Source organism: Tinamus guttatus, unplaced genomic scaffold (assembly GCF_059628265.1).
Source record: "Tinamus guttatus ecotype Peru unplaced genomic scaffold, ASM5962826v1 Tinamus_guttatus_pri_ptg000018l, whole genome shotgun sequence".
NCBI lineage: Eukaryota > Metazoa > Chordata > Aves > Tinamiformes > Tinamidae > Tinamus > Tinamus guttatus.
This window is the reverse complement of record NW_028288552.1, coordinates 1113786-1140941: the sequence shown is the minus strand read 5'-3', so window position 1 is coordinate 1140941 and position 27156 is coordinate 1113786. Positions and strand designations below refer to the sequence as shown.

Genomic DNA, 27156 nt, shown 5'->3' with positions numbered 1-27156 from the left:
CATCTATAGCAGTTTAAGTTTTGTGTTTGAATTAACCTAATTATAAAATTATACTTGCATGTATGAAATAGATAAAATAACAGATAGATCTGTAAAATTCATGCAATATAAAACCATAAATATATAAATGTTGTAAATAGCAAAGAGCTTTGAGTGTCAAATAGAGGGTAATTTTATTACCTTATCACTTCCTTTAGGTGTGCAGAATTATTAATTATGTATCAGGCTGATGTTAACCATGCTGCTGAAAGAGGACAGACACCTTTGTACTTGGCCTGTAAAAATGGAAATAATGATTGTGTTAAGCTGTTGTTGGAAGGTGGAGCTGATCGAACAGTAAAAAACAGTGTAAGTTAAAATAGTTTGTAGAGATAAAGTACCTTGTTTAGTACTGAATAACTTTGAAAATCTAGGAAATGTTTAATGTATTTATTTAAACACATTTTTATTTAAAGCTGTGATGCACCAGTTTAAAAATAGTGTTTTGTTCTTTCATCATACTTTATTGTTTAGTCTTTCAAACTGTGTGTTTTCTCTAAAATCTTCTAAGTTGTTACCGTCCTCTTATTTTACGTATTTCAGATTAGCCTATGGTTGACTGCATGTTTTTTGTCAGCACCATGTATGAGAAATAGAACTCCTCTCTTTGACTTACTCTAAAGTGCTGATAGCAATTTTGTTTCCACTGTTTCTGTAAGGCTGCATCGTCTGCGTGGGAGATGGGCGGAAATTTCTCCAAAATTTGCCGGCCCATATTGTAATGTGGCAAAAATAAATAGTGCATGCAGGAGAAGGGAAAAGAAGGGAGGACTGTCTCGAAGTTAAAAATTATGTATTGCTCTTTCCAGAGGGCTTCCTGAAACTCATTTTTGAAGAATTTGAAGTAAATGTGACAATAAATGTCCAGTGTAGGCAGTCCAGAAACACAGCACAAAAATAATAACTTCATAATACATTCTCTTCCCCTATTATTATGCTGATTATTTTTCTTTATTCCTTAATGTCATTATTTAGAAAGCAAATATATTTGACTTGAAATAAGAGAAAGCTACGATGTCAAAAACATGGAAAGATCTGACTGATAAATCGAGTTGTGCCACATGAAACAAATTATTGATTATTAGCATCATAGTGGTTGGATACACGATAAGGAAGCTATCTTTTAACAGTGCGTAAAGCCCTTAGATCACTTGGTTTCCTCTAAAAAATTTAGTCTGCCATGTTCTTGGAGAAAAATGTAAAATTTACGTGCAACATTTTCCTCCTCTCATTTCCCTTCTTCTACCCCACACACATAAAAGCAACTCTGTTTTCCCAAATAATTATTATGTGAGTGTTGCCTATCTTTTTAATTTCCAAAAAAGCATTCCATGCGGCTGCATTGGTGAGATGTTTTCTGTGAACACTTTTCTGTGTGTTTGGTGGAAGTGTGCCCTCTGCTTTTGTTTTATTAGGATGGCTGGACACCAATTCATGCAGCAGTTGATTCTGGTAATGTTGACAGTCTCAAGCTCCTTATGTACTATGGAGAGCCAAGCAATGGGACCTCTTTCAATGATGCAGAGCCTAATTTAGACTACTTTGATGTGGAGAACAGAGAAGACAGCTCCAACAGTAAAGCGAAACCTGTTATTTCTGCAGATCTCATCAACCATGCTGACAAAGAGGGCTGGACTGCTGCCCATATAGCAGCATCGAAAGGCTTTAAGGTCAGTCTATATGAAGCACCAGTAACCTTATGGGATTTAGGAAAGATAAATCACAGAATCACAGAATGCTTAAGGTTGAAAGGGACCTCTAGAGATCATTTGGTCCAACTCCCCTGCTCCAGCAGGGACAGCTAGAGCTCGAGGCACATAAATCCTACTCTTTTTTCTCTTTTTAACTTTGAAGAACTAAAAATTAGGTGTCGAGTCTAAGTTCCCCTAGTTTGTGGTCCAACCTAAATTAACGGAGACAGAGAGGTACTTCCTATGGATCATTTACCCCAGAAGCTAGGTATCCAGTGTGCACAGAATGAATCATCCTCTGTAAGTGGCCATTTCCTTGGGGTGGGGATTATAAGGAGAAAAAAAGTGAGTACCTGACATTCAGGTTTTCAAAGTAAAATTGAAGTGAATTCCACCCTTAATGCCTATTCATTGGTTGTCCTGTGTTTAATATGGATAGTGGATGGATATAATCTCCACAGATAATTGAGGAAAATTTAACTATGAACAATTTTTTTTCTGACAGAGGGAGGAGAAGGAATAAAGTAGTTAGATATCTGTGAGTGAGATACATCGTTTAATTTCCTGTTTGGGCAGGCTTTTTAGTGGACCTTTTAAGTTTTTCATCATTCCCTGTAAATAAATATCGTGAGGAAAGACCTGACAGGGCTTACTGATTATATACAGGAAGATTTCCTGACATAGAATATTACTTGAAGGGTTTGACATCAGAAACTTTACATTTCTAACATGGATTGTTGAAAGTTTTTTTTTTTTATGACAGCTGTCAGTCAGATCTTACTGTGAGACTGTTGCATAGAGAGAAGGTAATGGGAGGATACTAAATAGTGGTTAAAGTCAATTTTAGGAAAATATAGCCGAAGACCTTAGAAAGTGGCTATTGATTAAACAGCTAATTCAACATCTGTTGTTATGTTTGCTTTTTTTCAGATAAACTTGCTACGATACATTTATAATAGCCAAAGATTTAAGAATTGGTTTCTTAAATTATGTTTTACCAGGGACCAGCTACTATTTACTCATCATTTGCATTAGCAACCAAGCCAGTGTTCTTTTATCAGTGTCGGTAGGACAGGTACAGACACTTACTACAGATAACCTTCGTTCATCTCACTTTAAATGGGAGTTTAAGGTATTTGCTATTGCTTGCAGAATCCTAAATGGTTTAGAACATGTAGCTTCCTGCTGTAATAATATAATCCTCTGTAACTTTGAAGCAGGGTTTTATTTATTGTCTAAGAAGGGTTTGCTTAGGTGTTCTCTGTGAAGGCACAGAGACTAGGACTATTCACTTCTGCCTTTCATTAATAACTCTCATTTTTGAATTTCTGAGCATATTTCTAGTCGTCTGTTTAATAAAGTCTCTATTGAGGGTTGAGGGCATGCTCGTAGATGGTGGTCAGCAGTCAGATTCCTTGTTTTGAAGTTGTGATTGTTTGAAGTTGTTGTTGATTAAATGTATTTATTGAGTCGAGACAGATGTCTGGGATACTAGGAGCTTAAAAAAAAAAAAAAAAAGTGGAATAGCTATCCTCAAGAACTGCTTGCACTTCATTCTCCAGTCATATACCTGTGCTTTTCTCATGGTTCAGTGTCCTCCTCTCTGCTTTCCTTTGTATTGTACCCCTTTGACAGTTTTAATTTACTAACTTGATAAAAAATGTTTTTTTTTTGTTTTGTTTTGTTTTTCTTCTGGCGGTGTTAGTGAGATGATTTTTTAAAAGTTCTGACAGGTGCTGGAGCCTCTATGTGATAAAATTACAACTCTTGAAAATAGCTTAAATTACTGTTATGTTTGTGAAATTTGTCAAGTTGTCCAATACTCTGACACAAGTCTTTGTTAGAACAGATACAAAATAGATAACAGCAGCCAAACTTCAAAAAACCACTGTTCTGAATCAGGATTTTAATACCTGCTTCTCTGTGTTTTTCTGTTAAGATTAACCCCAAAGGTTAATAATACAGTATTAACTATTATTGTTTATAGTAGTGATTTTTAATGTGGATGTTTATTTTGAACTTGAAAATGAACATGAAAATGAAAATGAACTTGAAAATGAACATGAAAATGATGATGCTGTCATGTAGGATATGTGAATCGTTGTTGTTTGGTTGAATGTGAACAATCAGAAATTAATTAGTCTTCTGGTTGCAAATGAATCAACAATGGAAATGTAGGTTTTTGAGGGGTTGGTTTGCTAGTCTGGGAGGAATTGTGTAATTGATTTTTTTTTTTTAATTCCTTATTATTTTTTTCTTTCTTACCCTACTACCAGTCCAATCTTGGCATCAATTTTGTGGCATCCCCTAAATGTTTGTGATCTGAATTTAGTATAAATGCACTGTTATTTCACTGCTTTGTTACTTCTATTGCAGAAATTCAGATTTACCTACCAAAGCAGCAGCATGTAAAATGATTTTAGAGGGATCATTGTTCTTTTGCAATGTACCACTTACAGGTCAAGCGTAATGGATACTCCTCCTTTTACTAATGCTTAGTGAATTGTTAAGTGAAATTGGTTGTATAGATTGCATTTGGAAGATTCATTAATTTATCTTAATTTAGCTTTAAAAATGCCTTTTTAATATTGTTTGAACATTGAAGCAAAGATTTTCAAAACAATGTTTAGTTGAATGTGTAAACTAATGGCAAATGTTAAGAATTGCTCGCTTCATTTCATCAGCACTTGATGTTTCGAAACTGTAGAAGCCTGGCTGCCTGCGTTCCACTCTTTCAAAATCTTGGTTTGAGCATTTCGAATCTACTGTAAAATATTTTTACTCCTTGTTCTCACCTCTGTGAGAAACATAACTTGAATACGTGTAATAGAAATTCTGTGAGCTGACTAATCTGTGTGCAAGAATTTCAGTTAGGAGTCTAAATGTGTGTTGGTGGAACTGTCTGTTTAATGCAACAGAGAGACAAGCAAATAATACAGTTCTTACCTTTGCAGAACTGCCTAGAAATCCTTTGTAGCCATGGTGGACTAGAGGCTGAAAGAAAAGATAAGTGTAATCGAACACTGCATGATGTTGCTACTGATGATTGCAAACATCTCCTAGAAAACTTAAGTAAGTAATACTTGCTATCGTCACTATGTAAAAATGTTTTTAATAAAGAGCTTGTGGAACACATGAGAAATACTAAAAAGGTAGTTGACATTTTTTTGTCCCTACAAGATCAGTTTTGTTTCTTAAGTTGTTATTATTCCATATTTTGCGTATTTTTGAAGCCATTAAATGACTTGTGTTTTTAAATCATTGGAAAGGTGGTATATATTGTACACATCAGCAAACATCCATAGTGTTTTTTGAAAGCTATTATTCTCTTATATCTTCATTCTTGCAGAAAAATCACTAGATGGATAAATACTGTGTTTCTTCAGGCTAAGAAAATCATATCTGAACCAGGCATATCCGAACCTGCTTGAAGCAGTTTTATTTGACGCTTGGTTTTTGTTGAGGAGACTGTTTTATTCTTCAAAATGTATGTTAGAGAAAACGTCAAGCTATTTCATTTTTTCCAGCATCAGTAACTTCTGCCAGAGGACCATTCTACTGCCAGAATTTGTCTTCTTCCTTCTTCTATCTAAGTTTGGCATAAGGAATACCTCAGTATTTCCAAGTAGGATGTCAAAATTGAATAAAGCTGACTGACCTGTTCCCAGGTCTTGACAGTATATTTCTGGGGTTAGAAAATTGTCTGGGCACTAGCAAGTTCTACATTTCCTATTCATATGCATAGGCAGAACTATTGTCTTTGTAGAAATATGAATGATATCAGAAAAGCTTCGTTGCCTTGTGTCAGATAAAGATTTGACTTCTGAATTCAAAAAAAGCCAAACTAAGATAATGTTGGAATCTTCCAGAATAAGCTGATAGTGTACTTATCTTGTATTTCATAAATCATATCTGAATTGTATTATCCTTGGAGTAAAGTTAGCCATTTTCATTTTTCAATCAGTCATATAAATGATCCGTACAGATTTCAGTATGCTCCTCTGGAATTGCATTCCATTTTTCAAAGAGTAAGCTGTAAAATAATTTAATTAAATCAATTTTCTAGTATGTGTGTGTACGTTTCCTATTTCTTCTTCTAACGTGTTCTCAGTTTATTCTACAGCAAATTGAATGTACACTTCTAAGTGAATTTTGTGATTTAGCTTATTATTTAAAAATATTTCTTTAGGCTTGCTAGCTTCTCCACTTGCATACTGGAGCTGAAAGCTTCTTTTCCATGCTGATGTTTAAAAATATGCATAACTACAGCAAATTGAATGCTAAGAAAACGTCTTACCACTCTCTCTTCTAATTTATAAGAAAATAGTTTTTAAGGAGGAAATCAATTATTTTAAGTTTTGTCTTGCTTCCTACTTTTTATTAAGTAAATCATTTTTAAAATGTGGTAGGTGGTACTTTGTTGTATAGTGTTGACTCTTCTATACCATGAATTTTGTAATAGCTTTCCTTCACAATATTAAGTCTTATTGGCCTTTAATAGGATTTCTATTGAGCTTGCAGTTTTTCTTAGTTTTACTTTTTTGTTTTTTAACAGATGCCCTTAACTTACCTGTAAGGATTTCAGTCAGTGGCACCGAACCACCCCATTGTGGTACAGAGGAATTTGATATAGAAAACACAATATGTGCTTTAAATATACGCAAGCAGACATCATGGGATGATTTTTCAAAAGCAGTGTGTCAGGCAGTGACAAACCATTTTCAAGCAATCACTTCTGATGGATGGAGGAGCCTAGAAGACGTGTCATTTAATAGTGCTGCAGAATCCAGCATTGGCCTGAGTGCAAGCAGTATATCATCTGTCAAACTAGGTATCTGCATTGATTTACTAAAGAAAGGCAAAACTCATCAGGGTTTTCATGAATTTGTGAAAACTTATTCCACAGTTTTAAGTATATTTTAAGCTGCTTGTGACAGTTGCTTGATCTGTTAGGTCACGACTACATTCATTTAATAAATCATTTTTATACTCAAAGTTACTTATTCTTTAAGTGCTGCTTACTGTAAAGGTATTCCTTTACAAAAACAATAAGTAAATTAAAAAATATTTGAGGCTTCTGGGTCTTTTAAACCTTACAGTAAGAAAGATACTACCTATGATACTGAGAACATTGCCTGCATGACAGTATTATTTAGTTTCAGCTGTGTGGGCAGTTTAATGGATTATGCATTTTAATTTCATTTCCGGGCTGGAGGTCCTAGTTAATTAGTCCTTTACTCAATTTAGCACTCCAGAGAAGAGATCTATATTACTTGTGGAACAAGACCAGTAAAACAGAAAATTAAATCTGTACAGTCAATCTTGACTGAGTTTCCTAAGCGCAGGTTGAGCAGAACAACTCTGGGTTTGTGTAGCTTCACTTACTAAGGTAAAACAGAAACATCTTTAAAAAGAATCAAAATAATGGGAAAGTTGCCTGAAATTGGGAGCTGCTAACAGTTGTGTACAATACAAGTTTGTGTGCTTCATCTTCAAACAAAAAAACAAAATACTGTTCTTGTCTGACTGGGCATATTTTCTTGTTTTGCCTAAAGTGTACTATGAGTATTAAATAACTTAAATATTCTTTACAAGCCAGCCTATTGAACTTCAGTCTTTATCTAGAAGAAAATATCAGTATTATCAGTCTTATGATTTAGTACATAGGATTGATTTATTTGTCAAATTGGCATATACATGCAATCTTTGCAGGCAACCAAATAGACTTTGAGTATGGAACACTTTATATATAGACACAATGAATATCTTATTTATTTTAAACAGGAAACATTTCATGGTCAACAGGCCAGATTTTTTCCCAACCACCATGGGACTTTTTGAAGAGGAACAGAGCTGAGCATATCACAGTGTTTTTGTTGGGTAATTTTCAATTTGTCATATTCAATTTTGAACAATAAAACATTTCATGAAATACATAATTTGAGAATTACTTGGTACACTCTTGGTTTCGGAGTGTTGTTTGGGCTTCATATGCATATATGGTTAATAAAATTATTTAAATTTAAAAGGCCCTACCAAATTTAGAAAATATATTGGCATATAAAAACCTAATATGCTTTTTAATTATATAATAATATTCATTTTACTTATGTCATAGATCTGGGATACAGCCATATGGTTAGATCTAGATAAACCAGATATCTATAGCACATATATCTAGATATAACCATAAATCTATGGTTACAGACATAAATCTGGGTTGCTAGATGAATTCTTTTAATTTCTTCTCCATTTGTATTTGCATAACCTTCAGTTTTAGGAGATTACTGTAGATACTGCATGTAAAGCATGTGCCTATAATAAATGCATATAAACATGAAGATATTCTAAAAGTTATTTGATTATCTCTTTAAAAAGGACCTCAAGAAGGCTGTCTAAATAGTGTGACATATGCATCTATGATCCATCTTCAGACACTTCAGAATTACCTCCGCCTTGTAAGTACTTAGCTTCTCTCCACATGCTATTCATATGTGAAAACTTTTTTTTAATAGAGATGATTAAAATATTGATCATCTGCTCTATGAAAGAATGTCAAGATTAAAAAAGAAAAAAAAAAGGCATGAAAGTTACTATATTAACATAAAGATCCCTCTCACCCTCCCCCCAGTAAATTTAGTCACATGAGGCATTTCTTCTTTAAATAGTTGCCATCTGATTAATTGAACTGCTTAGGAAAATATATTAGTAGTTCTCTGATACCTTATTTCTTTCCAAAGTTATTTCAGTTTTTGATGTAAGCTAGAATGATTGTAAGCTAGAATAAGTCATTAAGTCATTAACATAAGCAATTGAGACGTGATTTTTGTGGTCAGCTTTATATATAAATCCGTGACTCTAATATCTGAAAATGGAAATGAAATTGGGTAACATGATTTAATGAAGCTTTCATACCTTATTTGTTTTTACGTAGATAGTCAAATGAGAACTACTTCAAAATCTGTATAAATAATGCTCTGTCCTTTGATAGCATTTTATGCCATTAGAATAATAGGTGTGTGCTGTAGGTTTCTGATATATTCAACGTTGTGCTATTGCACAGTGATTTGATCGTATTCTGTGAAGTCCTATTCATATGCATTGAATTTTTATAGCTGAAGTAATTTTACAGTTAAGATAGTGCAATCCATTTTTATTCTACACTATTGGTAGCATACTTAAGTTGAAATCTAAGGTGAAAATAACGTTAAGCCCTGAGCAGTGACTTACATTATTCTGTTCGTTGTTTTTAAGGTCATTCTGATTTATATAGTCTAATTCCAAATTCAGAAAATATATGCTTGTGACTCTTAAACACATCCCTGATACCTGATTTTTTCAAGTTTTAATGACTGGTATAATGAAAGAATATTTTTCTGTAGTTTTATAAATTAGGAACTTAATGAAAATATTTCAAAGCTGTAGCATGCAAAAACTGCCTGTTTTGATTATACTACATAAGCTTATCAGTAGTAAGGCTTATCAAGCTTGACCTCCATCAGGTGCTCTTTGTCACATCTGGACAAAAAAATATCCAAGTCTATGAACTTTCAAGCATAATTTGTTGTCTGTCCATAGGTTGAACAGTACCGTAATGTTATCTTCCATGGTCCAGAAGGAAGTTTGCAAGACTATATAGCACATCAGATAGCGGTCTGCATGAAGGTATTAACATAGTGTAAATGTGTTGTGCATGAAAACGTAATATACAATGTAAATGTAATGTACAAGTAAAGTACAGTAGCTTGAAATTGGAGTATGTACCTTTTCAGTAAATCTGCTAATTTTCAACACAGCAAAAACAAGTGGCTGCAGGATCCTCATGTGAAATAGTTAAAGTTGAAGTGGATGCTAGTTTCTCCAAGGAGCAGCTTGCAGAATTGTTCATCAGTAGTGGTAAGATTATTTCAGCAGGACTAATTTTGGTAGCTAGTAGGCCTGTTTGTAATGTAAAAACAAAAGAAATATGTTAAAAAATTTTACGCAGTATGCGCCATGTTTTAACAGAACCTGTTGTTTTTTGGGTACTTGAGGAACAACTATAATAGTCTAAGCTGAAATAGAACTAAATATGATAATTCATTAGGGAGTTCTCTGTATAGTTGATGCCATTTATGTAAAACAAAGAGTTTGTAATACATTTTCTTCTGTCTTGTTCTCTCTTGTTTGTGAGCCTTTAACTGATTGCAGAAGTTTAGATCTACTGATTAAGAAATGAAATCTTGTTACTTTATTGTAACTGTTCTAATGAAAAAGAAAAAAAAACTTTTGAAAAGGTAAGTTTGAGAATCTAAAGAGCAGTAAAAAAGCATATGAGAGGTGGACCACTTGCTTTCAATATTTATTTAATAAATACCTACGCATAAATACTTACGTATGGCTCTGAGACAAGTTGTTGGCACAGCAGACGGATTTCGTGGACAAGCATTAGTGTGTGTGTATTCCAACACATCAGTCAAAGGGCAGAGCTGGATTTCTGTTACCATAAAGTGAATAGTTTTCACAGATACGAATGTGGGCTGAGGTCCTATGATGTGGGTGCTCCACAATTAAATGCTCTGAGAGCGGTCAGGAGGCTGTACCTTTGAAAGGTCAGGGTGAATATTAAATAATAATGACAAAATGAGACAGAGTAGCCAAAGATAAATGACAAGAAGAACAGGCAGAATAAGCTACAAATCAGCAGAATGAGGAGAAATCGATCAGGCAAAAACAGGAAGAAGGGCAATAATAAGGAACAGAAGTGAGGGGCAAAACAAAATTTTATCTGGAGGGCTTTTTCATATGCAAATTGTACCATATTCTTGTCTGTACCTCATGTATTTAAACTCTTTATTTATTTTTTTAGCCATAGTAGCAACCCTATTGTACACATATAGTGATAATGTAGAAGCTTGAAGAGAGATACTTTTTTCTTCTAAATACTTATTAGATTGATTTTGGCTTAATACGGTTTTGGAGTTTGAAAGCATTTCTCAGCTGTTTAGCTCATTTTGCCCCTTTGTGGATTTATTTTACTTTTTCCATCCGTATTTTATAAGGGTTAGTTTTGGGAGGTTTGAGGAAGGTTGGGAGGGAGGTCAAGGCATAACAAAACCAAACAATATAACTTGAATATATTCTTGGTAGCATTCAACCTTTATCTGAAAAATGCCGTACCTTTCTCTTTTATTATTTTGACCTCTTTCAGATCTCTAGATTTTAAACTTTCTTTTCATGCAATACAGTCATTCATCTTAACAATAACATTATTAACAGTTATTTTTCAGAAGCTGTCATTATGCTTCACTTTTGATATTGAGACTGAGCTTCAGCCTGGTAGATCTATTGACGCAGGCCCACGTGCTGCAGTGCTGAAACTTTGAGAGGCAGAGTTTTGAGATGATCTACCTCTCCCATTTTTTTCTTCCTCAGTATTGACAGATTAGAAATACCAAGAGGACTTTGAATGTCCTAAAGCAAATGGATTTTATTTGGAAAAGCAAAACATTGTGCAGTGTTCAATTCTGTCTGTTAGCTTACTTCCTGGTGTTATTTTATTCCATGATAATTTTTTTTTCCAGAAAATCCTGATCACAGTTTGAAGGATAGCATATATCAATGATTATTTTTATTTGGCATTTGAGTGTCACCACATTCTGGGAAAGAAGAAGAGAACGTTAGTCAAAATTTAGCTAGGCTTTGATTTTTGGCCTGCAGGCCAGAAAACCATTCATGATCCATTTTACTTACTAGCTTCTGTGCCTCCAGGAATGCTGTTTCTTTTCAAGGCTTGAATCTATCAGCAACATACTACTCTTAAAAGTTCTTGCTTGTGTTACAGCACTGTATGCTGGTTGAGTCTCTCATTTTTCTGCCTACCCTTTTCCCCATTGTTTGGCTGCATTTTTTCCCCCAGGAGAGTGTTCTCTCCCTCTCTAAATGGCTCCGTCAGATGAAGAGAATACTATTTAGGACTTGGCAAACAAATACTCATCCTTTCTGTTACTCAGCTGTATTTACTTAGTAAAACACAGCAGTAATACTTACGACACTGCACATAAATACATAACATTCCTCAGCTACTGTTGCTGTAGGGACAGTTGCTGCAAAAATGAGAAAACCTCCAATCCCAGGTGGTATTCAGTGAACTAGAGGAATTCAGTGAGCCAGAACTTAGGGAATTTTCAGTTGGAAAAATCCTTAGCACATAGCTTCAGAAAAGGCTTCATATTTTTTTTTCTCTTTGTCTTCTGAGACCTTAGATGCAATCTCACGTTCCTCTCAAAGAACCTACTAAGCTTTCCATCTCCTCTTACCTTCCAGAAAAGCCTCTCTCGGCTTTGCCTTCTTCTTCAGTAGAATTGAGATCTGAAGCCTTTTACTTCATCACCAAGAGTTCTAGCACCAGTGTCTCCAGTTGAGTCAAAACCTAAAAATAGTCAAAGACTGATCTCCACCCCCCTCACCTTCTAGCCCAAATGTCCACTGTGCTAGTGCCAAACTTTAAAGTATGAAGAAACTTCTATTTTCTGCTAGGGATCAATCATTTGCTTTCTTCTGGCAGATCAAATCTGGAAAGACTGTTGCCCTTACTGTAAGTTCAGAGGTAAGTGATCCAAAGCAAGTAAGACTAGAATATTCCACAGAATTTATTAGATTGGGTTTATATATAATTATTAATCTTCAGAAACTTAGGTGATAGTTTGACCTTAGGTCTTGTTGATTAATTTAGGCAGAAGTAAAACAGATGAAAAACAGTGAGTCATGAAGTCCATTGTCTAGATACTGCATGGGGCAACTATCTTACAGTCCCTTAGCATATAAGATATTTTTAAAAATTAGATCTCTCTCTTCTCTGTCTCTTTTTTTTTTTTCACCTTCTTTTTCAAATAGGAAGCCTATTCCAGGATGCATTCCTTTTGGATGCAAACCTGTTTCTTCCAGAAGCCTTAAGTGCTGTGCTTTGTGTATTCTGTGATGAAGATTGTGGTCTCTTCTGGTTTTAGCCCATTCAATTATTTGAGGTTTTTGTGTGTGTGTGTTTTTTAATTGCCCACAAAGTAACCATGATTCAGGTGTTGTGTTAGCTGTTCTGTGTTAGAATATGTATGTTAACATATGTTAGCTCTTCTGATTTTGCCCTGTTACTCAGCTTTATCCTTAATGACAGTATTTAATATCACCTTTCAAAAGTTCTGAAACAGAGCAAGGTGCAATATACTCAAGGTAATCCTTTAATATTAATATCGTAAAAGCCTTCTGTTGAAGCTTTGTGTATTCAAAGGCAGCATAAGTGCAGGCCATAAGATCATTAAGTCTGAAAAGGGAAATTAAAAGTTTTGGAATGTGATAAAATAAAATATACATGGTTTTAATACATATTAGGTTCACGACATGGTATTTTTAATTGTGTCTCAAACTAGCAGTGATTATTTGGGTCATCCTGAAAGAAGGAAGCTCAGAAGAGAGGGCAGTAGCAAACAGTAGGTAGTGTCACAAAATGAGAAAATGTTATGAAAATGGAATATTCCATTTATCAGAGTGGTGTAAAGAGTTCATGTTAAACATTTAAGAGTATTAATAGTCGGAGTATTACAAAAATAATAAGAAATGTGAACAGAGATACTTTTAATACTTTTAATCTGCTGGCTTTTCTGCTGTGTTTATTTTCAGCATATATTTTAATCCTTTGTATATGTGAAGACTGATAGGCATTTCAGTCTTGTTTTTGTTTTTATTTTTAATAATAGCTTTCACTTCTTCTTTTCTTACTACACAAAATAATATTATTTCAATTGTTTGATTTTATGTTTCTAGTTTTAGATGTATTTTGTGGTCAGTCTGCTTCTGTAGAAATGTTAAAAAGGCAAAAAAAAAGTGTTTCATTCTCAGGCAGTGGAAAAATCTATCTACTTGACTAAAAATGCATTTTCCTAAAGAGGCATTAATGTGTTGTTGTTGTTGTTGTTGTTTTTCAATATATTTCAGCCTGTTTGGTCCCTGCTAAACAGCCTCCGGTAAACAAGACAACCATTGTGATTTTAGAAAATCTGGAGAGAGCTTCTTTATCTGAATTACTAGGAGATTTTCTGGCACCTCTTGAGAATCGTAGTTCAGAAAATCCTTGCACTATTCAAAGAGGTATTTAAAGAATTTGAGATAAAGAAATGTTTTACTACATACAAACTGTATTATAATGCATACCAAATGGAGAACTTAAAGGAGAAAAATGTCATTAATTAAATTTCTATGCATTATTGCAAACCTAGTTGTTTTCAGTCAAGTATAGCATAATTTCATAGAATCATAGGATCATAGAATGCTCAAGGTTGGAAGGGACATCTAGAGGTCATCTAGTCCAATCCCCCCTGCACACGCAGGGTCATTTAAGGATTATTTACTTATTTATATTTTTTCTAATTATGTCAATAATTCTTGCCTTTATGTAAGATCACTTAGAAGGTCTGAGTATTTAGGTAAAATGTTTTCTGGTTCATTTTTAGCAAATGGAGTTTCTGATCCCTTTTACTTTCATGAGAACTGCTTTTTATTGGGGACAATTGCAAAGTGTCATCTTCATGGCTCTGACCTGCTTGTTCAGCAACATTTCCGTTGGGTCCAGCTTCGGTGGGATGGGGAACCTATGCGTGGCTTACTGCAAAGGTTTTTAAGAAGAAAAGTTATAAACAAGGTAAGAACAATTAGAATTGGCTTCACTATTTTGTCCATCACGAGGTCTGAAAGTAGTGGTAATGTCAAAAGCTGAGCAGATGATTAAGTTGTTCAGGAAAACAGTATTATTTCATTTTTTGCTGAAAAACAAAGTTAGAATACTAACTTTGTAAAAAAAAAGATGTGAGTAAAAACAGAACTGTGGAATTTTTAAAGTTATTTAGAAGAAGGCAATTCCGTTGTGATAGCAGCTATTGCAGACAGGCAATGTTGGATATTGGGAGAGGGAGTTTAATCAGAACAGCTGCAAAGGAAGATAATCTTGGCAACAGCATTTTGGACAGGCTTAAAAAAAGGAAATTGCTTTAGGAGAAGCAAGAACTGTTGGGAGCAAAGAGGCCTTGTCGGGAACAACAGACCTATTGTCAGTTCTAAGTGTAGAGCTGTACATGTGTCTTGGTTGCCCTTGAGGTGTCACCTCTTGTGTCCCTATATTTCTTCTCTATAAAAATTTACTGACTCAAAGAGATTGTAAAGATGAAATCTGTGGTACCTGAACATTTCAGTTATTATTATGAGGAAAAATGCTCCTAGATAATTTGTATTTATATTCGGCATTCCTATTATTGCTCTGGAAGAATAACATGAAAAATCTCATCAGTAGAACAGTAACACAGCACTCTCAAAAAAAGAAAAGCAACTGCATTTCTCAGGTGACTTTTTCAGGTGGGTAGCTATTAGTCTTTCAGTGTTTTTTCCCTCTGTGAAATGCTGTTTACTTTTCTCCATGAGCTATAAATATTTAGTAAGCAGAAATCGTAGTGAATGTTTGTATGGTTTAGAGTATGAATGGCTTCCAGAAGCCTGGCAAAGGATGGGGGTAGTAATTGTGGATAGGCCGGGAGAGGGGACAGTAGTTCAGGGTCCAGTTTCCTGCAGCTACGTCATAGTGCTGGAAGGAGATACAGGCTGGAGCACAGTGCAACGAAAGCCTGCAGCAGAATTCCCTTTCATGCTCTTGAGGAGAAAAGTTGCATTCTCCAGCTTCAATTGCAGAATATATAAAGTGCAGTGTAAGCTTGTTTATAAAAAGACAGGAACATGTTGATCCTAGATCATACAACATCAGAGAGAAGGACTTTCTTCAGTTCAACCCAGGGCAATGTGCAGACATTTGGACAAGCAGTGGCAACTTGACTTGATGAAAGAACAAGGTTGCATCAAACTTATTTTGCCAAACTTCTATGGCTACCTGAACTTGCAGGACTGTGTTAACAGTTGTCATTTTAGGGTTATTTAATTTAGGCCAAAAAAAGTTCTCAGTCTCACAGATTAGAGCTTGAGAATTAAATAGGCTTCTACCTCAGCTGAAGCCAGTAGAGTTTGGGTAATCATCTCACTGTGGTTTTTTCTCTCTAAAGCTCATAGTGGCTATTTGGAGAAAACAGCCTCTTCCTTTATCTTCCCTAGTTAAGTAATGAAGACAAGTGCCTGGGTTGTTAGTACATTTTACATGTTTTTTTTTTTTTTTTTTTAATACACGCATGTGCCATATGTAATCTCCAATGCCAGTTGGTATGGGTCTGAAAATAGTAGATTCTAATGCTAAAAATAGAAGATTAATCTCAGGCAAAGTAAAACTACATTTATCATTTGAATAATCAGCTATTTCAAAGATCCCTGCTCACGTATTCTAATACCTTGTTTATCCTTACTGTGTTCTCATATTAAAAACACTCTTCCCCTATTTTAAAAATTTATTTAGAATTTTTATATTTAGGAATACAGTTTAAAACATTTTCTACAGTAAAATTAAACTGTTCGCTTGTAGACTTTGTGTTAGCATTTCAAGAAACGCAGACTGGCAAATAACTGTTGCTAGTGCACATTTTAATGCCTCCTTTAATTCAGACTGTTCCAGAGGATAATCCTAGGATTAGATCGAAGACTTAATTTAGGTTTGGATGAGATAGAAGATCTTCTTGGTCAAACAATTTTCCATTAACAAGGCATACCAAAAAAATGTAAATTTTAGAAAGCATCTTTCTGTTATTGCTACCAAATACAAAATCAATATAGGAATCTTCTGAGAATGTGCCTAGATTGAGTATTCCTGTTCAGTGTGCTTGTGTGTTCGTTTATATATCCTATTTATATTATACACTTTGCATAGGATATGGGAGATGCCTTTGCAATTCTAGTCTTAAACGGTGCAGAAAAAAACAGTGCTGCCAAATGTGCCTCCGTAGAAGCATTTCGGTGGAAAATTCAGTTAGATTATTTTGCTTGTTATCAACTGCTATTTGTACACAGAAAGTTTGTTCCACAGTGTTTTTTCCGTTGTTTTAAAGTTTCAGAAAGTAAAAAAACTTTTTAGTTCTAGGGTGTAGAGGAACAACGTGCATCTCCTAACATGGGAAAAAGAGTTAAGCTTTAAAGAATCTCTAAATGAAGTACTGTATGCATGGATGGCATTAACCAAAACCACATCCTCTATTTCATTGCTGCAGGTAGAGTTTTGGTCCACAGAGTTGTCTCATAGTCAGTTTTAATAGATGTCTTCTGTTTGCTATTGCTTCAAAAATAGTTATTGTCAAAAATAATGTTGTTTGCCTTTTCCAAATTTGATGCCCTAAATGCTAACATTCTCTTTATTTTCAATTAAAGGTATAATGAAAACTTTATAAAACTTTTGGAATTGGGAATTAATAACTCTCACATATTAAGAAACAGAAAAAGCACTTATATGCATTTAACTCCAATACCTATGGTAGTTCTGTCATCTTCATTTAAATAATTGTTTGACAAAAAATAAAACTTTTTAAAGCTTTTTTTTTTTTCCTCTTCATTGCTTTTCACTTTTCCTTTATTTCTATTTGTGCAGTGAGGCCTTTACTTTCCATTATAAAAGCAAACTTTATTTCAAATAGTCTTTTTTAGGCTTCCGGACAATATTCTTCACGTCTTGTAAACGTTAGGAAGTTGCGTGTTTTTGTTTCCCATGTCTGGTGGACATTACTTTGCATATGATATAGGATGTTATAGGTCACTATACAAAATACTTGAAATATTTATTGACCTATCTTTCAAAAGATAAGGTATCTTTTAAGATACCATAAGAAGGTATCTTTTATGTGCAGCTAGGCAAATACCATTTACTACAGCAAGAGTTCTGTATGCTTGACAAAAAGGCTTGATTTAGTTTTTGTTTGTTCCTGATTTTCATAATATTAATGTACTGGCGGTCAGGGGTAACAACGCTTCTTGGTGTTTCAAGTGTTCTTGGTAGATGTCTCAGATCTTTTCGGTCACCTTTTCTTTCTCTGTAGTTCAGAGGCAAAGTACCTCCTCCGTGCGATCCTGTATGTAAGGTCATAGACTGGATTCTGGCCGTTTGGCACCAGCTCAACTCTTGCTTATCACGTCTGGGAGCACCTGAAGCACTTATGGGGCCAAAACACTTCTTCTCTTGTCCAGTGGTGCCCGGTCATGGCCAAGTGACAGTGAAGTAAGATTTCTGTTTCCTATTTGACACCGCTAAGCAGCAACGAGATCCCTAATATGAATGTATCAATTGTATTTCCCCTCAAACCCATCCATTTGTCCCTAGTGTTATTTTCTGACATGGGAGCTCCAAGGTATTACTTGTACTAAAATTGAACTTGTACTACAATTCTGCACAACCCCTTAAGGATTTTGTTCTGTATACGAGGGAACAGATTGAACAGATTCAGAATTCTAAGCTGGAAGAGTTGGTAAAGTTTCCTTTTAAAGGCACACATGGGAAATCTGGAGAATTGGAATGCTTTTTCACCCAGCATTTTTAAACACACATACAGTTTCACAGATAAGTTAGCTTCATAAATAATACACATGTATACGCTTCAGCTTCTGTGTATCCACAGACCAACAAAACAGTTCAGTTAATTCAAATGGGCCTTTTTTTATGGATTTCTGCAGAGCTAAAACACAGCAGTACAGCCTATAATTTTTAACAGATCTTTTTTTATATAAGCCCTGTCTCTCAGTCTTATTATTTTGCAAGGCATATAAGGAGGACAAAAAAAAACAGAATTTGGCCTAAAACAGATGATCTTGCTATCTGTTATACTATCTCTTATAGCTGCAAGCTCAGCTTTACTCCTGAAACTCCTAACCTTTATCCTTTGAGAACCATAAGCTGTAACAAATAGCATTTATTTATTTCCTAAGATTCTTTTTTTTTCACTCCTGCGCTAAAACAGTCTAATACTTATAATCTGTGAGAAAAGCAAAAATCCCTCAAGAACCTTGTCTCATTGAATCAAATTTTTGCAATCAGACCCAGTCTCTAAACCAGACAATCTGGAAAATCCTCAGCATCCTGGAAGCACAGTTCACCATAGATCAAATAAACAAAAGGAGAGCGAGGCAGCTGTAGGAATAGAGAGCTCTATTAAGCTGGACAAGTTTAGAAATGGAAGAACACTGGGAAGCTGTGATCATAACTGAATGGCTGCTTTTTCCCACCATGGCAACAAATGGGCTATGAGCGAACATCTGCTGTCAGGGGCACTCTGTACACTGGTGAATGTTCTCTTCTTCATGAAGACATGTTTTATAGTCCTTATATAAAGGAAGAAAAGCATCAGTTGATAAGTAGGTTTTCAAATTAATCTGAAAAAGGTCAAATAATGAATATTAAAAAAAAAAACTGCTTTAACTTCCACCCTCTAAAAGGGTACAGCAAGTAGTCCAAAGTATTTATGTTTCTTGAAAGCACAAAATCTGTTACCCTAAATATAAAAATTGTGGGTTCAATAATTTGTCCTGAAGCCAAAGGATTTATTTAGCTATTTATTTTGCCTCTAGGTGGATGTCCAAGTTGTGGAATGCTGTGATAGCTCCCAGAGTTCAAGAAGCAATACTCTCCAGAGCGTCTGTGAAAAGACCATCTGTACCAGGACAAACAATAACCAAAAAAGGTCCTAGCCAAGGTCAACAAGCTGTTGTTAAAGCTGCTCTCAGTATCTTGTTAAATAAAGCTGTTCTACATGGCTGTCCTCTTCCCAGAACAGGTAACAGTGAGCAGGCTAAAGGCAAGTAGTTGTACATTGTAATTCAAGTGGTACTTAAACTGTTCAATGCCTTAAAAAACAAAACAAGATCAAGAACAACAACAAAAAAAATAATAAAAATAAAAAGCAATCAAGCAAAAAACTTCTAGGAAACATAATTTTAGTTATGATGGAAGGTGTATGGTTAAAACTATTTACTATCGCTAATCTAAATAGTTGCATGAGCAGTCAAATAAGCAGCATTTGCAACAGCGAGATCTTTTTAACATTGTTCTATTCTTGTTTCAGAACTAGATAATTATATGGCAGATTTCAAGGGAGGAAATTTCCCTTTATCCATGGTTTCAAACTACAAAAATTGTGGTAAGAAAAGAGGTGAGAATGCTTCTTGGAGAAAAGTGAGCACAAGTCCTCGCAAAAAATCAGGCCATTTATCCTCCCAGTCATGGAATAAGCAGGAGACAAATACTGAAGGTACAGCTTTCTATTGGAATTTTGAAAAAAGGAGTGATCTCATTCCAAAAAAGAAAAGTAGGGAGGAGGGTTAAGCTGGGTAGATATGAATCTAAATTATTTCCATGTCATGAATTAAAAATTCTAAATAAAACAGCATTTGTTTTTATGTTTGCTGGTAAAATTGTTCACATTTGTTATAGTTATTTCTTTGTGACTGAGGCAGTTAATTAATTCTTTCTTTGCTTGTACTAATGCTTTTCCTGTTTCATAATGGAGTGGGCTGTGGCTGAGGTGATGAGAAACTGAACAGTGGTTTTACCTCGTATGACCTGGAACTGTGCTCTGTCATTCTCCGTCCCACCCCTGGAGGAAAGGAAGCTTCATTCTGTAGAGTTTCTCTCCTCCATCCCTCAGTTCTGCACTTTATTTACAGGACACACAGAAAAGTATTCTTTTTGCATGTACTTTGTCTTCATTTCACAATGATACTGGCTAAAATAAATGCATCTATGCATCCTCACACATTATACACCCGTTGTTCTGTCATTTTAAGTAAGTTGAAGATAACAATTTAGAACTCCTGGAGTGGAACGAAGATCTTTGAGTTTTAAATTGAAGATTTTTGTTTGATTTTCATTTTGCAAAAGATAGAACAGAAAAAATCCATATATCCAAAGATGCTGCAAAGTTTTTAATAGGCTGCCATGTGATTTTAAGTATGTTGCTTGATGAGAAAAGTCAGTATGATTGGGATTGTGCATGTACATGAATGTGGTAGTACTATTAGTAACTGACACTTTTGAAATATCTTTTAAGCCATCAGCAGTTTAGTACTAGATATGTACAGTAGGATATAGTAATATTTGGACTTCTGCAGCAGGAGTGGACGTTCTTTAACATATACTTCTCTCTACTTAAAAATACCATATCCACATGCTGCATCCAGCCAGCAGGCTTCTAGGAGGCAGAATCAAATGGCTAATTTTGCTTTCATAAAATGGTTAGGGAGACAGGAAAGTTAGGAAAGGAGAGATTTTGTTTGTTTGCTTGTTTTCAGTGTTTTAAGGACAGTATGATTCCAGCTTCAGTTACTTCATATAAAGAGAAGACTGATGCCTGGTACTTTTTGATGTTAAATAGAGCTATTAATTTCCTCATCTCTCTCAGGGTGAAGAGTGCTTTTGCTGGCTTGCAGGGCTAATGTCCCAGTTTTGCTTGCTAGTTCTCCATTTGAATTCTGAACAAATCTAAACTTGCTTGAGATCCTTGAGAACTAAAGAGAAACATAACCTGAAGTAGCATGATTGATACTGTATCTCGTACTTGGAGATGCTCTTGGCCTTCAGATAATATTAGTGGGTACCCAGATAATCTACTCTCAAAGTCATTTGGGGATAAAGTAGTAAAAAACAAGATGGTGAATTTGATTTCAAGAGCCTTTAAGACCCTTCCACTTCTGACTAGCAGAATCAAATGTTTTCTCTCATAACAAGTATGAGTAAGTTACCTGATTTTTCCTGTCAAGTCTTGACAATAATTTCTGTTTGAGAGAACCAGCAGATGTGATCTAAGTGCCACGCTCAGGAGCTCATGTGCTGCTTTCTACTTGGTCCTGAAGCTAATCTGAACTGTTTCAAGGGATGTATTTTGATCTTTGGCAGAACCTATTGTGCAGTAATCCTGCAAATGTGAATATGTTTTCCATGTTCATCACAGATTTTGGAATGAAGAATTTGGCACACACAGTAATAAAGTCAGTGTTTTTTTTGTGCAGGTGTAAAAGCTAAGACTATGTTACAACCAAATTGTAAAAAAAGAACTGTCTCCTCAAAGTAAGTTTTAATCTCTTCCATTTTTAACACTTAGCAAATTGTACTGTAAATCAGCACATCATCAGATTATTATCACATTATTATTACATAATCAGCACATTATTGAATAGATTGAAGGTTTTGTTTTTGCTAGTGTTTTGGCTCCATATCTCTTCAGATCAATAATCATAGAACCATACAGGCATTAAGGTTGGAAGGGAGCTTTAGAAATCATCTAGTCCAACCCCCCTGCACACGCAGGGTCACCTAGAGCACGTGGCACAGGACTGCATCCAAGCGGGTTTTGAAGATCTCCAGAGAAGGAGACTCTACAACCTCTCTGGGCAGCCTGTTCCAGCACTCTGTCACCCTCACTGTAATGCTTTTTAATTCTCCTTTCTAGGAGAAGATAATATTTCAGTCCTTTAATATATTTTTAGAATACATTTTAGTAGTTCTAGCCTTGCAGCAATGCATGTTCTTTATGTATCAGAATAGCCTATGACTTGAGAGTATTATGTAAAATTTTTTTTTGCCGTGAAAAGCTGATCTTACGCATTTTTTTCCTGGAGTTATATTTAAAAATAGTCTTCTGGTTCTGTTAGCTTACTGAATAGCAATTCAAAATTCTATAGTATATGCATTTTAGTTTAAATGATACTGAGTTTCTCTGAGAAGTTTGTGAATTAGCCAGAGAGAAGTACATTTGTGACTTCACTTCCAATCTGAAACTTGGATTCCACCATATTCACCGGCATATATAAAAACCTTTTTGCTTACAGTGTGCTTTTTTTTTGTCTTTTTAAACTGAAATGGTTGGGATGAAGTCCAGAAAGGAGAAGGGAGTTAAATTAATTTCTCCATTTAAAAAATGAGAGCTGGATTTGAATATTCAGTTAGCAAGGAATCCTGTGTTCGAATTTTAGAATAGAGAGACTAAGTAGATAAGTAGATAAGAAAATATCTTATGATATAACAAGTATTGCTGACAATAAATTAGAGATTTATTTCTTTGCCTGAGGTGGAAAAAGTCATTTTGAAACAATTAGATGTTTTCCTTAATATTTAATTTTTTGTTCTCTATCATAGCCTAATTTTAATTGTTTGCTCTCTTGGTTTGGTTTTATTTTCCTAGATCTTCAGACAACGATCAATTAAAAACATTAAATCTAGAGCAAAGGCTGTCCCTAGGTTCTGATGATGAAGTAGATCTAGTGCAAGAACTTCAGAGTATGTGTTCCAGCAAATCTGAGCCCGATATAAGCAAGGTAAACACAGGGTGTTTAATAATTTACATCATTAGAATATACAGCTGTTTGGCACATATTTTAAATTTTTTAATTTTTAAATGCTGCATGAAGAAAATCATTAAGTTATTTGGAAATAAGACAGAATCAATAAGCAATAAATTATGGATTTGAGGGTGGGTGTTCTGGTTCATTATGTTATTTCAAATTGCGCCTTCAATGCCTTGTATATAGAGCTTGCAGAGGAGGCTCAAATTTATGCATCATAGATGTTAGAGCCAACAACTTTCTCTGCATTAGTGTTCCCCATGTTACTTTTCATATTATCACTTTTTCTACTGAGAAACTGTTTTGTAGTCTTAAAAAAAAAAAAGGTTCTTCCCAATATTCATTGCATATTTGCTTTGTTTAATGTAATCCCATTAGTCATCACAGAAAGCTTAGAGCTACTCATCTGTGTAGGGAATATTGAATTTTGCTGTCCTGAGCAAGAAAGAACGCACTGGCAACACTGGCGTGTTGTTTTCTTTCCTTCTTTCTTTCTTTCTTTTCTCTTTAGTGGCAGAAGCAGGTCCTATATATGGGGTAGGGAAACGTGGCTGCCAAGAGTCACAAAGATCTAAGCTGGAGTGGGATTTGGGTGACTATAGGGGGCCTATTGGAGCAGAAGGTGGAGGTTGGATCTCTCACTTTTTATCCCACAAAGCATCCAGCCCCACTGTAGCCATTCCTATTTATTCTTTGCCTTTCCCTCTTCCTAGCACAGCTGAAGTAGATGGCAGTGACAGCAGGCTGTGTTCTCCCTGGAGTAGCCGGTCCGTGTCTTCTCAAACACGGACCAAGCACACCGTCTTCTCCGGTCCTAGGCTACTGTCTGCTCAGGCTGTGCATCATGTGCTCCTGGATCAGCCTGGACAACAGTTCCTTAAGTTTTGCTTTATATATTCTGCTTGTTCTTAGAAGTCAGCCAAGTTTTAATTAAAGAAGAAATGTAATGCTTGGGAAGATTTTTTTTGTAAAAAAACCTTTCACCTAAATCCTTTGTTAAGTGTTTTTTCTTTCAGTCCTTGCAGACCATGAGTCACATGCACAAAAGCTGGCCAGCTAACCCCTAGTCAGTTAGCAGGGATTTACCGTCTCTCTGCTTGAGAGGATGGGATGTGTTTAAAGGAATGGTAACCAACTTAAATTTGTTTTAATAACCTGTAAAATGTAATGCTGAGTTGCTGACAATTCAAGGAAACATGGGTTAGATAAGGAAGAGAATACATGTCACTGTCTTTTGTTCAGTTTCCTCATCATGGGTGGAACCATCCATGTTGGAATTTCTGCTGCCAATTCCCTAGCTGCCTAGCAGAGGCTTCTCGAAGGTGCTGGTGCGTGTTATGTTTTTTGTGACCTAATTCAGGCTGGCATGAAAAAGAGCACTTCCACTCTCTCTATTTTCCCCTTCTCTCTATGTTCCTGTTTCCTCTAGTATGTTGGGATTGAACCGTTTTGCAGTGAACTGGATAAGCTTTCCCCAGCATAAAACACACAGTTTTCAGAGGCGTCAAAAAGCGGATCAGACAAGATCTGCTGTTGCCTGGTCACTAGGGTTGATAGAAAATAGGAGGAAAGAAACGTATGGTGGGAGGAGAACAGGATCACTCCTTTTAGTGATGTCCCTTGAGGGAAATAATATTCAATGTGAAACTGCCCTTGAACTCCACTGAATGTATTGCCCTAGAAATGACAGTAATCAATGCTAAGTCTCTCTCTTTCTCTCCTACTTCCTCAAGAGTAAAGATATATTGGTCATTCTTCAGGTATTTGTACATTGCACGGAGTAGAAATTATATGTCAGTCAAGCCAAGACTCCAAAACTTGGCGACTTTAATATAATTTCTGCTGCGAGTGATAAAAAATCACTATTTTCTCATTTTAGATTGCAGATTCTAAGGATGAGCTATTGATGTTAAATGGCTCCCAGAACAATCCTGTATATTCAGCAGGTGATACCAACTCAAGTAAAACATCACAAAAGGTAGGTGAACAGCTGTGAAGGTAGGGACAGAGAACATACCTAAAGTTTCTCTAAAATCCAAGCTCCTGAATGGATCCAAAAGAATGAATGCTGCAATGCCTTGTTTATTGCAAGAATAAATCGTTATTACAAAGGGTATGATTCTTAAGAAACTTACTGAGCACACCATGCCAAGTTTTGTTCTCTGAGCCTCAGTGGAAACTAAAGATGTAGTAAACAACGGATACATTTGCTTCACAGTTTTTGTTTACAGAAAACCATCTCCCCATGCTAGCTATTGTTAATATTCCTTCAACAATAAAAGTTATTTGCATCACATTTTTACAGACATGAAAGCTCTAAAATGCCCATTTTCAATTTCTTTTTATAACGATTAAAACTATTTAATGTTTGTAAAAGTTCAAAGCATTTTTTTAAAAAAAATCTTAACTTGAAATTGCTTATGTGTTGGGACCTGCGCGGGTCTGCCAGGAGCTGGCCAGGGTTACAAGACGCACACTCAATATGAGTTTAGATCTTGCTCCGTTTATTAGCTTGCATGTAATATATTTATATGTTTCTGGTAATTAGTGATGTAACTACAAAGGCTTCTAATTGGTAGACAATGATGTAAGACCCTAACAGCAACCCCCCTTACTTGTTAGCTCAGCTTTTTAGTTCAACAGCTCTTTATTCCCTCTGACCTTGGCCTACTTGCTTATCCTCTAGTCAGCAGTCCCTTTGTGCTTTCACTGAAGCTCGAAAGCCCCGGATTGAACAGGCCTGCTGGGCAGCCATGTCCACGGCTCTCTAACCATTCCTCTATACTTATGGTATATTTTTGTACCATCTTTTGTCATGATTACTCATATATATATGATTTCAAGCCACAGTTCTTGTAAGGGTTTTTATGTAAGTAGAATTGAGCTGCTCTGACTACAAAACTCTTTCTCACGAGTAGAAATTTTGAGGAGGTATTACCAGAATTTGTAAAGGGAAGGATTACCTTTTTTAAAAGGAGGTTATGTCCACTTTCCTTCTGAACTAATGTAAAATTTGCTTTCTCTTTTTTCATTTTCCCTTTTCTGTCTTGCTCGTTTGGAGTTTTGAACACGGCGAGGGCTTGCGCGCGCACAGCTCATCGACCCTTAGCCAGCTCAGCCTGTCGTGCAAGTTCTCTCAGGAGGCCCTGAGAGCATTAGGATCTCTGAAGACCAACCCAGACACTTTTATTTCATTGTGATAAATTATTTTCTGGAGGTAGTCTCTCTTTCCTTAACTAAGAAGAAGCCTAGACAATAGTTTTATTGAGCACATAAGCATTGAAGAGCTGATGTTGGATGAGATGACTTATTGTTCTTACCATATCTTTTCTAATTCAGATACTTAAAATGTTAGATTATTTTCTGTAACCTGTAATTTTACCTAAAGTCCAGAAAGCAATCTCCACTGAATGGAATCAATTTTAACCTTACAATTTTAACCTTTAAACCTTGAGTAAGGCTTGCTTACCTTGCTCAAAACTTAATTACTTGAGAAACACTTTTGAGTGTTCCTTTAAACACATTAATTTCAAACATTGCAAATCAAAGCTTCACATAGTAGCAATGCCTGTATAATTTGGTAAGTCTGCTGGCCTGTCCATTCCTACTGTAAACTTTTCTTAAAGATTCTTTTTTTCTCCCTTATATTCCTTCTTACACAGTAAGAAATATTGGCTAAAATAACGGAACTGCAACCCAAGGTTCTGCTAGAGGGGAAACAATTTTGTTTCCAGATTTAGTCATTACTTACTCTGACCAATGTATGGCAAAGAAAGCTTATGCAGAGACAGAAAAAAAAACACAACAATTTATCAAAAATGTAGAAGAAGGGGGTCTGAGTTTAGGAATAGAAGTTAAGATTTAGAGGCAATGATGTATGGTAAGTCTGTATAGCTGCTCTCGCAGGGAGAGTTTGTTATTAGAAAAGCATCTTTCTCCAAAAGTAAATAGAATTACAAAGGTAACAGAAACAGATTTAATAATACGTGACCAGGGAAGAGACCTTATGTTGAGTAATGTGAGAAATAATTTAAAATACTGTGATTGGCTGGAAAAAAAAGAGTTTTCAAGCATGTGAAGGAGAAAGGACAACAATGATAAGAGATTAAAAAAAAATGTGACATGATGACAGAACCCAAAGGAATAGATGGTA

At 35.3% G+C, this 27156-nt stretch overlaps 1 protein-coding gene across 1 annotated transcript in view; it reads left to right on the top strand.

Moving 5' to 3' along the window:
• Positions 1-27156, top strand: part of CTTNBP2 (cortactin binding protein 2) — an 85267-nt gene that overhangs the window by 57191 nt on the left and 920 nt on the right. The window contains 16 exon segments of the mRNA XM_088523751.1: positions 198-348; positions 1455-1709; positions 4685-4802; positions 6286-6561; positions 7515-7610; positions 8109-8188; positions 9309-9395; positions 9527-9626; positions 13701-13853; positions 14216-14403; positions 17714-17892; positions 19236-19441; positions 19730-19915; positions 21672-21729; positions 22844-22976; positions 24883-24981. Of these exon segments, the coding sequence (XP_088379877.1) occupies positions 198-348; positions 1455-1709; positions 4685-4802; positions 6286-6561; positions 7515-7610; positions 8109-8188; positions 9309-9395; positions 9527-9626; positions 13701-13853; positions 14216-14403; positions 17714-17892; positions 19236-19441; positions 19730-19915; positions 21672-21729; positions 22844-22976; positions 24883-24981 (2365 nt within the window).